Source organism: Ptychodera flava, chromosome 22 (assembly GCF_041260155.1).
Source record: "Ptychodera flava strain L36383 chromosome 22, AS_Pfla_20210202, whole genome shotgun sequence".
NCBI classification, from domain to species: domain Eukaryota; kingdom Metazoa; phylum Hemichordata; class Enteropneusta; family Ptychoderidae; genus Ptychodera; species Ptychodera flava.
In genome coordinates, this window is record NC_091949.1 from 26,477,326 (window position 1) to 26,493,947 (window position 16,622).

Below are 16,622 nucleotides of genomic sequence, written 5' to 3' on the forward strand. Positions count from 1 at the left end.
TATGTTTTCAACAGCCTATGTACAGTATTATGTTAAAATACATCATATGGAATACGTTGTGTTTTCATTAATTTTAACCATCTTGACCTGGTGGTGAAATATGAACTTGGCAGGAAAAGGCTTAAAGGGACAATAGCTGTAAGTTTTGATATTTTTGACTCATTTGTTTTGTGTACCAATTGCAAGCACGTTCTACTACCCAAAGCGTGTTAAAACACCCCATTGTTGTTTACATTTAAAATTCTAGTTCAAACCTGAATTTCCTTGCCAACAATAACAAGGCAGTTTACACAAGTAAAGGCAGAGTTGAGAGACTCAATACTGTGTATCTCAACATGCTTTGGGGAGTAAAAGGTGAAGCTGTTGTTGACACTGAAAATAAAAATAGTTAAAGAAATCACCAAAAGTTACAGCTGCTGGTCATTTAACACAGTGAGATGTTCAAAAGGAGAAATGGATGGGTATGACAACATTGAGGAAGTTATCACAGTGGGGCAACTTGGGTGTGATGTCTAAGAGGAAAGGGTCATGATGGTTGATGTTGAGGAGGTAGAATGGGAAGGAGTGATGGAATAACATAATTCCTGAATTATAAGTGATTTAGAGAAAGGGGAAAAAGCTAGGGCTTAAGAGATAATGAAATGAAGACATGGTGGAATACAGAAAAAAACTTAAAAATTGCCAAGATAGACAAAATAAAAACAGGTATCTGTATTGTAATTATTTATTCACTCATATTTTACACACAAGTAATAGGCTGTTATGTCATGTTATATTGGAAAACAGATTTGAATACATTGAAGTGAACTTCTCCTTCCTTCCTTCCTTCCTTCAAGGAAAATTACATGATATTATAAACCATGACAATACAATTTAATATCCAATACAACTGCCTCTTTTCTAGTTCAATAAAAAAAAATTCACTGAATTTGTAATTTATAAATTGAATTTCACAGCTGCCAAATAAAATATCCATAGCTGCAAGTGTTTCAAAACATTCCATTTTTGAATGTGATAGATTAATGAGCTGTAAATATTTGTAATATTCAAACACACTTAATTGCATCATTTCGAAGTAAAAACTATCTTTGTAATTACAGACTTGTATTATGATAACAATGGATTAAAAACTTTGCATTGAAAAGTACAACCCTCCTTATTTTCAGTTGGCATAAACCGAGTTGGGTTCAATGTTTTAAGATGCTACCACAAACATCAGCTTTGAAACAATGAAGAAATGAGCTTTTTACCCCATCACCACCAAGCTATGGTATAATTCTGCCCTCTTCAATATAGTGTGATTGGACCTTTCCATTGTGTAAATCGGGGATTCAAAGGGCAATAAGTATGAAACCTGTCACCTGTATCTACAGTACGAGTCCTTTAAAAGTCTTGAAAACATATCTATTACTAAACAGTGAGGTGTGTTATAATGTTTGACCTGCATGGGCTTGGATGTACCATTACAATCCATACATCAGTAGTGTGCGTTAAAATTTTGTCGGGCACAGGCACCTGCTGAAAGACTGGCAACCAGTGATCTGTTCAACCTATCAGATCCTGAATATTCCTACAATGGGATGAACCTGGAGTGAAATACTGAAAAAATATTGAAACTTCAGTAAAGTATTTTGACTCGCCATATACAACACAAGACACAACTTCTACTGGTGTGTATTATCTACACATTAAATGCAGTGATATCACATATTTATATGAATTATTTGTTCTGTACGTGCTTTATAGCTTTACAATACGTGCTCGTACAAATTTCCACATGTTCCACTTTTACCAAAACAACATGAGAAGGCACATGCAAACTTGAGTGAGATGGTTCTGTAGTACACACAACCACTCATTACATATGAAAAACCCTTGTATGGAATATTAGAACCATTTCACAACCCAAATGTGCATTCTGTTCATGAAAACAAAGTACAAGACAAATTAGATGACTGTGCAAAACCTTTGTTCAACCAGGTGCATTCTTACCATCAGGTCAAGTCTAAAACTCATAAGTTGCTGTGTAGCAAATTTTAGCAGACATGACCATGTGGAGACCCCTGAAAATGTTCTTGAAACCCAATTTTTTTTTTTGTCTAAAGACATAAACTTGATCATATTTCCTTACTTGACCTGATAATGTTTTTTTTACAGAAAAGTTTGTTAGAGTAATTTTCGGTGTGCATTGACTTTAGTGTTGATTGTGAGTGACTTGATCTGCAACAGATAAAGACAGATTTTGGTGTCTTTCTGCAAAATTTTTTGGACAATGGGAAAACGAGCATGGTGAACAAAGCTCTTTGCATTTAACCTTAATCCTAATCCCCTGTAAAAACTTGGGAAAGTTGATGACAAAACTTAAATTCCAACACACAGACAGTTTTTGATCAAAAGACGTTTCAAAACAAAATATGAACACTAATTGAGTATCATGCATGCACACTAATTCAGTAGCAAAACCATGGTATACTGTTGATGCAAATTTGCACACAATCAAAATGGAGCCAAACCCCAACTCCGTAAACACTTTCATTTGTCACACATTTTAGTCTCCTACAACTCTTCACCATGCCAACTAAATCATATTGAAACATTGATCAACAGAGCTATATCTCTGCCCTGTTTCTAGATGTAACATGTAACCCAAATATGAAATGCCCATAATTTTCATGATTTTCTAGTATGTACAGAATGTTTCGTCATTCCATCAGTTTAGAGGGTCTTGCAGTCTGGTCTTGTTAACCCTTTGCACCCTGACCCCCTGGTGACCTATGACATCATACGGACATTTTTTTCCAAGCCGGGGTCAAAGGGTTAACATAAATTGCAGCATTCACTTTGCAGAACAAGATTTTAAACACGAAAATTTGACAAAAAGTATGACATGAAATTACATTTATCCCTTACTACTATATCCTCCCAAAAAAGTATTTCTAAAATGTGAACCTGTTAACTATTACAAAAAATGTGCATTTCTCAATATCAATCATATTATATCATACAAGTATATTGATGGTGCAAATACAGTGATCTGATTGGTCGAGATGCGAAAAGAACTGTGGTATATTGGCGATATACCACGGCTGGCATGCACACTAGCTCTCAGCTTGAGGAAAAGTCCTTTTATGACGTTACCAGCCAGAATTTCAATATACTGTTATGATATAATAGCAAAAAATCACACCCAGCGACGGTATACCACTCGATTTTGACCATTTCACTTCATATATGCACTCGCTATCGCTCCTGCATATATGTCATGAACTGGTCAAAATCTTGTGGTATACCATCGCTGAGTGTGCTTTATTGCTCAAACACGCCACATGCTCATTCTGTGTAGTGATTTGCCAAAAGACATCATGTGATAAGAATATAGATACATCTTCCCCTACTGGTTCAGAAAATGTGACGTCAAAGGGTACTATTTCATGAGGGAAATAGTCTTTGAAGCAGTGCTCTGTCATGTCAACATACATTTTGTATCACCTGCAGCTTTGAAAACAATGGCGGGTAATTAGAGTACAGATAGCACCTGGTAGGAGCAACAAGCCCCTGACTAAAATGGTAAGATTTTCCATTCCAACAGTGTATTAACTTGGAGAGTTAATTGACAACAAAGATTCAAGTGCAACATAGGATGTTACACAGCATGCTAAGAATATTTTTGCTCCTCTTTGTGATGAAATTTGCACTACTGTTACTACTACTGATAATCTATTTTGCTGCAGTCAATACATCAAAGCAAATCAAAAGTAATAACATTTCACAGCATGAGCATGTGGTGTGTTATAAAACATGTATAATCTTGTCTCCATTCAGGCTGTAACGCCCTTTTATCACCCCTCATGGCCTTGCATTACTAGAAACATTGCTATACCCATCGTCCTACAGCCTCGGGAAATAGCGATATATTTCTGGTAATGTAAGGCATCTTGCGGTAATAAGAGGGCGCTATAGCCCTTATGACCTGGCAATAGGTGTTTTACAGTACACCAATGTTGTTGTGATCTTTGTTATGAACTTTACAATGATGTTAATCTTTTGCCACAAAGAAAACTATGTTACTACAACAATATTACATGATTTACAGTGTTACACCAGTATTAGAAACCACAATAACATCACTGACACGAAATATTTTTTACAGGCTTACAGTTTCAAATGACCATGCTCCAGCCTGCAACACATTGAAGTCATCAAAGTACTTGTGCATCCTGAGTAATGGGTCTCCTGTACGTCTGAAATATAAAGCACGGGTACTGGCCACTACTGTCAGCAGCACACAGCATAAATCTAGGTGCGTGTACAGAATGTACACTTTCCACATTTTATTGTATATTTTTGAATTATTTTGAAGTTTTCAAAATGACTAAGTTGCTTCAGGATGACAGACACTTGCACAAACATTAATTATATGTAAAGTAAATGGCAATTGGCAATGAGAAAACAATCCTCTAGTTCAGTACTGATAATTCTTAAAGCTAAATATTTTCTGAAGAGACTTTGCAGCATATCTCCAATATTTGGCACAATTTCTACAAAGACTTTAGTATATGCAAAAACATTGTCACAGCTGCTCTGATAAAATTTCCAGAACAAAAGATGGATCAATATCTATATCCATTCAGACATAAGAGCAAACATATCTGTTTGCAATTCATGCTTATCATACATTTTAAAATATTTCTATAATAAAATTTAATACACAAATTGTAAAATACTGAAGTAGGGTGTAAAATCATATCTAAAACCAACCACTTATTGTAAATTATTATCACAGTGGAGTAAAATATCAAACATTCCTGAAAAGACAACATCTCCTTATACGTAATCACTAATTCACCATTCTAGATCTGATGATAAAGAGGTGGGCATGCTGCAAACATTGCCGTCTGATGTGCTAAGGGATTCCTTACTTTCTGAGCCGGAACATCGATTTTGATGCCCTTGACTCGCAGCCTTGCCAAACTGCCCTCATTGATGTCACGGCAATCCTCCACTTCAAGTTGATTGAGTTTTGGACAATAATCACCGAGCAGCCTGCAAATAAAGAGAAATTTGACATAAAGAGCTAACGTGACATTAGTTATAGCTCTGTTCTATTCTTTTATATAATATATGTAATTTTGATCATTTTGGACCAGTCTTCATATAAAAAATTGCCATAACCACTGAATGTAATTCGACCCAGAAAGTCATTTTTTGATTCCAATTAACCACCTGAAACAAATTTATTCAGTGCACTGGTGATACTTCGGATACAGACTAACAATATGCATGTTCCCTTGATGAAAACACACCATTGCTGTGTCTGTTTTGCCTAATCTTATCTCTTACCTTGTTTAGTGCCTTTAACATATCACTTTAACCACTAAAATATTTATAAAAGTTTTTTATACACAACAGTTCTATCTCTTCCCTTAAGACCATCAAGTCATATATTGACTACTTCTCGCCTTTCCTTCAATAAGTATCTATACTCAGCACAATTTCCTCCTGTCCTCCAGTAAAGGAAATTACCAGTACTGTATATAATAATATCCACTAAATGGTACACATGTACGAACGAGTGCTGCAAACAAAGGCTAAAACTTTGTCTCCCATAGAAATGTATGTACTCTTGTCATGCAAATTTACGAAGAATATCACTACGGTATAATCTGCATTCTACCAATTAACCTTTTTAAAAATTGTATGTGTTCTCCTGAAATTAAGTTTTATAGAATGCTCTGCTACTCAATACATGTACCGGTACATGTTATGTCAGCTTGAACATGGCTTGAAACATAAAAGTACTAGCCACTGGTGCAGTATGGTAGTTAAAGGGGAAGTTCACCAAGGATGATTTTTACATATGTGGTAGCTCTGTGGTCATTTACCCAGGAAAAACTGTTTTCACCGTTTATAACTTGCAAGATTTTTTGCAAAAAACGATAAAAATAGTACAGGAAGTTGCCCATGTAATTTGAATCATGGGAAAAAAGCTCCAAGCTTGGAGCTTGCATCATGTGATATGGAAGGGACCATCTCCGGTTGGGTATGGCCCCAACATTGTCCACTCACAGTAACACAGTAGTAAACAGCAACACAAAATCTGACAGTGGACAGTTCATTATAAGTGAATCATCGTTTATGCAAGGAAACTCAGTATAAACAAAAGTTATGTAAATACGCACAGCCTGGTTTAAGCATTGGTGAGTGGACAATGCCATACCCATGGGAAAATGGTCCCTTCCATATCACATTATGCAAGCTCCAAGCTTGGCGCTTTTTCCCATGATTCAAATTACATGGGCAACTTCCTGTACTATTTCTATTGGTTTTTGTAAAAAATCTTGCGAGTTACAAATGGCGAAAATAGCTTTTCCGGGGTAAGTAACCACAAAGCTAGCACATTTATGTAAAAATCATCCTTGGTGAACTTCCCCTTTAACTAGTAGGTGAGCTACCTGCACTGGTAGTAGTGCCACTGATAAAGTATTGGTAGTGAACTACCAGTAAACATCTTATCAAGTGGCACTAAAACACCATACACTATGAAGATGACACTTAATTGTGATTGCAAAGTTTATTTTGGGGGACTTGTTTTTCAAGCTCACTTTATCGTTTCGGTGCAAATCTTCAAATTTCAAAACAGTGTGGAAATTCTACACTGTGCCTTTCTACTGAAACTAGAACATCCTTCACCCGATACAGGGTTTCCCGTTCCTCTTACAGGAAGCGAGTTTAGGAGTGCTTGTAATGTTTGGGAGTACCCGTAAACAAAAGGTATTCCAGTCTATTTCTACTGATGGAAAATTACACTACATTCTCACCTCACTACTGAGTTAGTAATTCTCCAACATCCCTGAACGCTTAGAAATTCCAATTGAGAACAGCTTCTGGCTAACATATCAATGACTACGTCTGTTATACCGTAGATCTTAGCCAGTGATAAGTATTTCAACCCTGGATGGGTCATTATCAAGGTCAGTATGGTTTCATCATCCAATTCCCAACAAGACATCAAATTCACATGTTCCAACTGAGAGCAGTTTAATGCTAGCATCTCGATGCTTGGAGCTTGGACCCAGTGACATTCACTTAGAGAGATGCTCTGTAGCGACTGACAGTTTGCCGCAATGCACTGAATGATTTTGCTGGTCAAGCCAGAGCAGCCACCTAAGTCAATTTTCTGCAATTGCTGGTTCCTAGATATCACTGGAATGAGTATGTCATCTTTTAACCAGCCTTTACAATTCCGTAGGGACAGCTCTCGGAGCAAATTTGTGTGCTCCACTGCCATTAAAAATGCTTCCTTTGTCAGTTTTGATGAGACTACGGAAAAGTCAAACACTGTCTGGCTTGCAAGGAACTCTTGGATCAGTTCATGGAAGTCTCTGCTAACTCTTTGCAGCTGGAACAGTTGTGTTAGGGACAAGTACGGCAAGATGTGGGAAATCAAAATGTCGTCCCATGGTAAATCCAGCAAATTTCTGGAAGAAAAAAGAGACACAATGTTTCTCAGTAATTCTACTATTTAACTTGTTAACACAATGCACTGTACACATGTAAAACGCACTTTTATTGTTTACATTTGAATTCTTGTCTCTACTAGAATTCACTTGTCAACGGTAACAATGCGGTCTACAGACATAGAGGCAGAGTTGGCAAGTTGAGAACAAGAAACTGTAGTTGACATCATGATAAGAAAAAAAGTGGAACAATCATCAAAAGTTACAAATATTGGACCATTCACATAACACCATACACCATACTCCACAATCAAGATTCTGCAATTCTGTCCCTGTTGGATCTTGAAAAGGTCTGATACACCAGAAGATTGACAAATTTACAACAGTTGGACATTATAGCTGGTTAAAATTCACTATTTGCCATTATATTAGTGCTAATTATCATCCATTTTCCAATTTTACAGCAATAGGCTAATAGCTCAATACATTTTCCTAAGCATGAAATAAATATAGAAATGTTTACTTTAAAGGTAAGTGAATTATCAGAACCACTGTCTAGACTTTAGAAATACAACAAATTGTGTAAGTTGCATGTGGAACCTATTTTTTGAGGAATATGGTTCATTTCAAACTTCTCATCTTCACCTTTGAAAACTTCTAAAATAGTATACTGAATAGAGTGTAACTGGTTTCGACTTAGTCACTGACTAGAGCAGAATCTATTGTATAAGTTGTTAATGATTTACTCTATGTTGATAATGACTGATAATGGTATCTCATTTCAAAATATATTTGTCCAAAATTTGACATAGTTTTTTTTCCCCATACATTTTGGTCTGTATCTGCGTAAACATTTTGTAATATATTTAGCACATGTCTTATTCCCACCATCCTTTGTTCCACAATGTTCAAAATAAAACAGCATTCGATATACATGGTTAGAACTGATTTCGGTTTACTTCAAGTTCATTAGCAATGTATGCCAAGAGGACGTTTTCATTTTACAAACATAAATTGAGCAAATTAACTCCCATGCAACCTGAAGGTATCAATGTGGGCTAATATTTCAATGATATGAATTTACTTTGAAAAATTAAACTCTGGTGTATGAATTGTAAACATCATCAAATGCATGGTGCCCTGTATAAAAGACCATCATTAACCTTGACCGTAAACTCCAGGTCTGTTTCTTTTTTAAACTGGGGGACGACCTAGCATTCTGTGCGCTATCTTCATGTGTATATCAGCAGGTATGGTTTCACTGTAAAGCTGGAACAGTTGTCAGGGACTTACACAAACGAACGCTCTTTGGATGCCGGTTTTTCGGAAATGCGGCTTTCCCTCAGCACAGACACGTCGATCGCGTTCCATAAACATTGAGCGTGTTTCTGGGAGCCGCCATGTTTTTGGAACGCGATCAATGTACTTGGACAAATACCAAACCCCATACACGACAAGTTTAGTGTAGTATAGTGTTTAATCTTCAGTAGTGATAAATCAGTATGACCAAATGCAGTAAATATGTGGGATTTTACATCAAAATGCCACGCCATGTGCAGCGTGCTTATATTGTATGCTTCAGGGCCTTCGGCATTGTAGCTCTACTGGTGAGCGAGGTCGCAAAAACCAAAACTCACCGACCGCCTCACCGTAGAGCTACAATTTTGCAGCTAGTACAGGGACTGTATACGGTGCATTCACCTATAATCACAAGCGACAGTGAGCAAAACTTACACAAACGAACGCTCTTTGGATGCCGGTTTTTCGGAAATGCGGCTTTCCCTCAGGCTCTCAGTGATTTCCTGACCACCTTGTGAGACCCCGACACCATCCATTTCGGTGTGATCCATGAGTATGCGTTGCAACTACAGGCAAAACGTCATTTTGATGAGACTTGTGTCAAAATTTGCACGAATCACAACAGGTTCATCACACAGACAGTTCGCGTATGTGGTAGAATACCCGGAAGTTGCAACTGCTGTGAAACTCCTCTGCCGGGAAAATTGAACACTGGCGGCGCTCTGACACAGCGCCGCCAGTGCCGCCTTCGAGAAAGGATTGTGTAGACAGCCCTTTGCGCCGTTGTCAGCCGCTAAGTTCAACAACTACAGAGGCCACCCCTTCTAAACAAGATCGGCAGGTCCTTTATTTCAATGTTACCGTGACGCCTTGGATCATTGGGTCGGTCAGCCCTCACCTAGTTACTGTAAACTTCCGATGGAGTGTGACTCTATAAACCGTAACGGAGTATGCGCCTTGAAATTAAAAGCCTTAAACTTTTAAACTTTACCTTTCGAAATCAGGAACAAAACTTAGGTGTCACCGTGTAAATGTGTAGTAGAAAATCTAATTACCTAATAATTCACCGATAGTTGAAATTAAAAATGGCTGCCATCCTCGTGTTAACCATATGTATATGAGGAAAAATAAATTTAATAAATTTTCGATTTTCACAAAAGCCAGTGAAAACTTAACTTCATTTCATGAGCTTCAAAATGAGCCCCGTAAGTGGTAGACTAAAAAAGCAATAATAATTCGAGTCCGAATATCTTGCCACGTGGCTCAATCTACCCACGAAATCTGCCCGACAACCTTAACCACATATGAAGTGTGACGAATCCATCAAATTTTGAATGAACTACACGCGCAAAACCAATGTTGATAGTTGTAAGCTTAACTTGAATGAATTCAATTCAAATCGGAAATTGGAAGCGTATAATATATTAAATTGCTATCAAAATAACGTTAGACTCATTTAATATCGGATCAAAGTTACCCTAATACCACACTGAACGCGAGATGAGAACTCTACTACCAAGAGCGATGTCTCCCGCCACATAATGGTTGAGCCCTAAAAACTTCGATCCAATCAAGTCTCAACGATGTGTTCTACCGGATAATGACGTCAATTTACATGGCAATGGTAGAACAGCAAGAGAACATACTAGTTCAATCGACATCTTTATACTGCTATCACAAGCTCCAGCTCTAGCTGAGAATTTATTGATCTTTCTGAGAAACGCCTCCAGCTCATCTTGACAATGTCTGCGAACGTATCACAGAGTCCAAACGAGACGAATGTGCGCATTATCTCAAAACATTTCAACGTAAACATAGGCGCACGGCGAATTTTAAAATCAATTATCTGAATTTTTAATGTTGAAACATGCATTTTATTAACAAATGTGCAAACGGAAATAGTGCGGCCAGATTTTGAGGCATACAGTGAACAGTGCCCATCACTACACTACAGTGCAGTGCATGGCTGTGGCCGTTTAGCTCTGCTGTTACTTATACACTCGGCGAATTTTAAAACCACTTGTCTGTAATTGAATGGTGAAACATACATTTTATTAATAACTGTGCAAACAGAAATCATGCGGACAGCTTTTGAGACATACTGTGAGCAGCGCCCAGAACACGGCTGTGGTCGCTCGGCTGTCTTGTACACATTATAAGCTTACTCTAAAGGGTACGAAACTATTGGGAAAATAATTCAAATAAAATCCGTAAAATAAAACGTTGTTGGCAACCCTGGGGATTCAAACTTCTCTGTGTTGTCGCATGCGTGGTACTAAATCGATCGACTAGGTTCTTGAAACACAAAAACTGCACCGGGCCATGTAATTGCTGGTAAGTCGCTAAATTTTACCTCCGGACAACTCCCGTGACACCGCCATTTTGAAGGCTATTCCTCAGTACGAATAACAATGACGTATTGGTTTAAAAGGAAAGTATGCGCAACTTCAAGCTGCTCACTTTGAATGGCGCTGGCACGGGACTTGTCCGTAAAAAACATTGCGCTAATTATCAGCCGTAGATAGGACCGATGTTGACTTTACAAATTAGGAAGCCAATCGATCGATTTTTGTAAGTATTCCCTTGATTAAGTTGAAGTTTGAATCTCGAGGATGGCCAATAATTGTTAATTTTGTCTAATTTAAAAATTATTTTCCAAATACTTTCGTACCTTTAGAGTAATGTGTACAACTACAAGACAGCCGCGCGGCCACATTGAATATCTCACTCAATTTTTATATTGAATAATCACGAAGCTGGGAGGTCTGTAGTATCAGCATTTAACCTCATGTTGCAATTATTCAGGGAACGTTCAGTTGAAGCTCAGCGGTGAGGGACGAGCACTTTGGAGAGGGTCAATGTTTACAGAAGTCGGCTTTTTGTCAGCATCACTTTATGATGCTGATAGTCGTCAGACCGGGTTATACGGGGAAAAACAACATTTTGTACCACACATTTGCGCAATATATACATGTAAGACTCCTGGACGATACGCCTACGGTTAGTTTTTTGAGGTCCAAGTATCCGGACAGAAATTAGGGCCACAAACTTCAATTCACAACCGAAAGATGGGAATTTGTAATTTCTCGTGCCTTAGTTTACTTTGATTGATATTTTGCTTTTGAACGATAAACAAAACTAGCCATATGATTACCTGGCTTTTACCTCAGGAAAGTTCTAAAAACAATGCACACTTTCCGTCATTCATTATATTTTCAAAGGCCTCCACTGGAGCCATAACATTTTTCAACGCCCTCCCCATTCCATGGTCAAAATGCAACTTCTCTCTATTTTATTGCCCACTACATAAGTGTTTTTGAATGCTGCGTTATCGTGTCAAATAAACCGGATCACACTGCGGAGCCTTTTCATGATGCGTTCGATTTTGTTGAGTATAAAGATAACCGATTTTTTTGTGAGATTAGGCCTACAATATTATTATTTTAGTTATGCATGCAATTTTATTTTTTGCAGGTAATGTCACTCCCATTGGTATCACATATCTGGTCGACTTGCTGCTCTTAAAGGTTCAATATCCACCATATGATTTGCTCAGTGTATCCAAACTTTCCTCTGTCCAGCTCGCTCGATCCATAGTTTGTGAAATTTCAACTAAGAGATTTCCACGACCGGGTACATCCGTCATCTGCCTTGAAAATCAGCACGCAATTATCAAGTATGGGAAATACATCATTTTGTTATTTGACGGAGATAAGGGACCAGTCTGATAATGTTTGTCTCGGATCAGTATCCACACACGTTGTGTGTGTCGATACGTCCACCAAGCGACCGGCACGACTTCCTGACTGGCACAAAGCCATGTACGGAGCAAAAGTACGTAGCCCGCAACCCAAGTACATGGAATGCTTAAGCGACAAACCTTCAGAAACTTTCAAACATGAAATCCGTGTACCTTATAGTGACGCTGATTATAACCAGCACACTAATCATGCAGCTTACATCAACTATGCGGTTGACTGTGCCTATGAGGCAACACAACACAAAGTATATTCAATGTACACAAAGGATATAGCAAAGTACAGAATTAAAATGGTCGGTATTTCGTTCGTCCGTGATTCAAAACCAGGGGATATTTTGACGATTGAAACATGGGAGGACTCGACCAATCCACGGAAATTAAATTTCCTGATCAAGAGGAAGGATGTTGACGTATGCCACTGCAGACTAGAATATTTTGATGTCGCATTTTCAAAGCTTTGAAATGACTTCAGTTTATCGTATTGTTGAAACGCATAATATCATGTTTGTATAAACAACAGGAATTCTTGCTTTACACCTGACATATTCCCATTTAAAGGTAAACTAGCCGTAACATTTTATAATATTCTAATTACTAGAAAACTGGCATAGGTATTTTGAAATACAAAAGCATCTCCTTTGCCAACAAAATGCACCGTGTACAAAATCAATCATACGTTGACAACTGAATTCGGATCCGGACGACAGTGCTTTTGTTACCAATATAATGATGTCGTTTGACAAGCTGAAATCAGGCATTTCGGCATGGTTTTAAAAGTAGAAGAAGAAATTTTATTTTACAGACAAACAAAAAATAATGGAAAATTAAAGCTAAGGTAGCTTCAACTAATATAATACGTTATTTCGGTAACATTTTAATATAATTCAGATTTTCTGTTCCCCAAAGACATTGTTATGGAGGCGTCAGTAACTCCTTGTGAGGACTAATGTTGTTGTTTGTATTAATAAAGTCAGGAACAAACTGTGTACATCTTGGTCCACGTTAAACCACGTCATTAAGGACCTGAGCTATCATATCGCTATCATCCGAAGCCTCACTTTCTATATTACGACCATTTTATTTCTTTGATGTCGATTATATAATTTCATTGTTAAATTCTCCCAACTCGGAATATTTGTGTTTTATACCCATTTTAAACTAATTTAATTTTCATTAATTTGTGTTTTCCTTTGGTCTGTACACCCCCAGAAGGATATTTACGCGATGAACCTTTAACCTTTTCACCACCGTGGTTTGGCCCAAATTTACCCATCGTTATCAATGGTGATTGTGGACCTGTTTGCGAATTAGGGGGGGGGGGGAGGTTAAAGTTCAAATCTTATAGACCAACAAGACCTGTCATAGGAAACATATTTTTACATGTCACCAGTATGAGTCCAAGACTACCTATATAATAAAGCCCGTATGATAGACACTCTTCATTGTACTCATGACAACACATCCAATCACCTATCGGTTATGACAACACAAGAGATATTGCCAAACACGAGGCGTTTTTGACTTTTAAGGTCGTTCTCGTAGATGTCTAAGCCACAGACAAGTAGCTCCTTGTCTGTGTCTGATCCTATCTTAGCTTTTCTGAGTTTGTTCATATGTTTAAGCTTATACGTAATGAGACTTGGGAATTTATCTATAAATTGGGCGATGCGATGATTCTTTAATCTTTTATCCAATATTTGCATTTCCTTTAATATCTCGAGCTGGTTTTGTCAATTTGTTTTAGTGGTAAGCTTAGGGTCGCTATTTGTTTTCGACCATTCTTCGACTTGACTTTTTAAATAAATTGTTGGAAATTATTGTGACACAGACTGCTTTCTGTGAATAAAAGGTTCATGATAATAGAGCGCGTAGTGGTGTTTTAGTTTGGTAAATGTTTTCAAATGAGACTGTATACGTCAATTTATCTGTAACTGTTGATATTATACTGGGATAGAATGTCCTGGGATAGACTAATTGAACACAGAGCCCCTGATGACATCGATACTCTGGTTCACGTATGACAACGATTTGCTCGATAATGGTTTAGAAATGATTTTAACATTTGTAACATACTTCAACGTTTAAGCTCGACGAAGAAAGACCTCAAGACCTATCCTACACTGCGTTGCAGCAATCAAGATCGAAAATATTTGCCTTTAAATAAAACATGAAGTTTAGAACACGTTCATATTTTTGTTGATGTTGTTGTTGGTTGGTTGTGTTGTGAATTAAATCTTTCGTCGTCTCCTATTACGTGAGGACACCAATTTGTTTGTTTGTTTGTTTGTTTGTTTGTTTGTTTGTTTGTTTGTTATTTTCTTTCTCGTAAAAGGTATACATGTCTGAAAACTACAACAATGTGACCAAAATCACATGACTTTAAGCAAGGTTTCAATTTTCTGAGCTTGAGCTCTTTGATACAACTCGTTTCTCATAACAATTACAGAAGGAAATGAATCTTCAAGATTACAGACATGGTATTTATGTGTAGACCATTTGGCTATGATAATAGTAAGATTTACAATATTTTCCAATTTCTTTGATTTGAAATAATATCCTCTGATCACATCTACAAACTTTAACTCAACTTGCATTTGTAACATCTTACTTATTACTTTCTCCGTAAAGCTCAATATATTTTTTGCGACAATACATTCCCAAAATCTATGCTGGTAAGTGCCGTATACATGGCAACGTTTACATAAAGGAGAAGCAATATTCTTCCAATGAAAAAGCTTAACACAATTTGGTAATCTACGGATAGTAAATTTCCAGTGAAAACTGTGAAGCTTAGTTTCTTGTGTAACCCTTTTGGCTAATAACCACACTTCCTTTTCCTGCAATTGAAATTTACATTCTCTACTCCGACTTTCCATCGCATTTGGCTTTATCGCAAAACCTTTAATTAATATTCTGTAAACCATTCTTGATGAAATTTTTGAAATACCGATGGTGTTACTGAAAGAGTCATAAGCAAAAATATTTAAATCACTCATTTCTACAGACACAAAAATTTTGTACATTGAATTCCACATAAGATGTCTATTACTTGCTTCAGTACTTTTCTGTCTGACAGCAAACCAAACTTTAAGGCAATCTCTATAGAAAGGTGGCAACGCTCTTAAAATCTGAAAAGGTATATAATCTGGATCAACACTTGATCTGAGAATGCTATTTTCCGCATCTGTTTGTAACAAGTAAGAAAAATTGCTTTCCACTGGGCATTACTTTGATCAAAATATTTGCGAAACCAAGTAAATTTAGAAGCTTATGATATTTCATAAACAACTAGGTACATATAAACCTCCCTGTTCTATCGGTGCCAATAGTACTCCTTTCTTGATTTTATACTTCTTACAGTCCAGAAACTAGTTTATCAACAGTTTTTACAATCTCTTCAGGTACACTTAAAATAGACGCTAAGTACAGTAAATTCGACAAACCTAAACTCTTAATAATTAGAACCTTTCCATGCGGGGTGAGATTTCGCATTTTTTTTGGCTCCCAATTTAGTTGGTCACACTTTTGTTTGTTGTATCCAATATAAAGACCCAATACTTTAACAGGTTCTGATGTCCACTTTAAATTACCACATCTGGATTGTGAATCTCTCAAGCTGCCGATCCAAACGGCTTCGCTTTTTTCTTTGTTTATTTTCAACCCTGAGACACTCTGAAATTGATCCATTATTTCTAAAACTTTCATTACAGACCTTTCATTTTTAACGAAGATGGTTGTGTCGTCTGCTAGCTGTGCTACTCTTGCCTCTTTTTGTTGATTCAGTGACGCAATGTCGATACCTTCTATTTCAGGGCTTTGTCTGATTTTACACGCTAGTGTTTCTACACAAAGTATGAATAGTTGTGCGCTTAAAGGACATCCTTGTCAAACACCTCTATATAAGTTTATAAAATTTGTCATCCATCCATTATTTTTTACACTACTAGAAATACCATTGTACAGGAAATTGAACCATTTTTGAAAGTTTTCTCCAAAATTAAAAATCTTCAATACCTCACGTATATAATCCCAGTCAACTGAATCGAAAGCCTTTTCAAAATCAATATATAAAACTGCTCCTGGTGAATTATTTTTCAGAGTATAAT

The 16,622-nt window shown here is 37.0% G+C and overlaps 2 protein-coding genes across 5 annotated transcripts in view; one reads left to right on the plus strand and one right to left on the minus strand.

The window, feature by feature from the left end:
• Positions 1-1,144, plus strand: part of LOC139123054 (5'-3' DNA helicase ZGRF1-like) — a 31,936-nt gene extending 30,792 nt beyond the window's left edge. For both annotated transcript variants that reach the window (XM_070689022.1, XM_070689023.1), the window contains one exon: positions 120-1,144. The gene's annotated coding sequence lies outside the window, so the exon portion shown is untranslated. The remainder of the gene's footprint in view (positions 1-119) is intronic.
• On the minus strand, positions 709-9,472 carry LOC139123057 (F-box/LRR-repeat protein 15-like). Of its 3 annotated transcripts, XM_070689027.1 has the most exons (5): positions 9,192-9,472; positions 6,819-7,478; positions 4,920-5,043; positions 4,157-4,241; positions 709-1,599 (listed from the first exon to the last, which is right to left on the minus strand). In XM_070689027.1, the coding sequence occupies exons 1-4, from the start codon at positions 9,305-9,307 to the stop codon at positions 4,200-4,202; spliced, it is 942 nt and encodes a 313-aa protein (XP_070545128.1). In that variant the 5' UTR covers positions 9,308-9,472; the 3' UTR covers positions 709-1,599; positions 4,157-4,199. The 3 variants fall into 3 exon arrangements, with proteins under 3 accessions (XP_070545128.1, XP_070545127.1, XP_070545126.1); XM_070689026.1 differs by having other exon boundaries at positions 709-4,241; positions 9,192-9,450; XM_070689025.1 differs by having other exon boundaries at positions 709-5,043; positions 9,192-9,436.
• Positions 9,473-16,622: the final 7,150 nt, after the last annotated feature.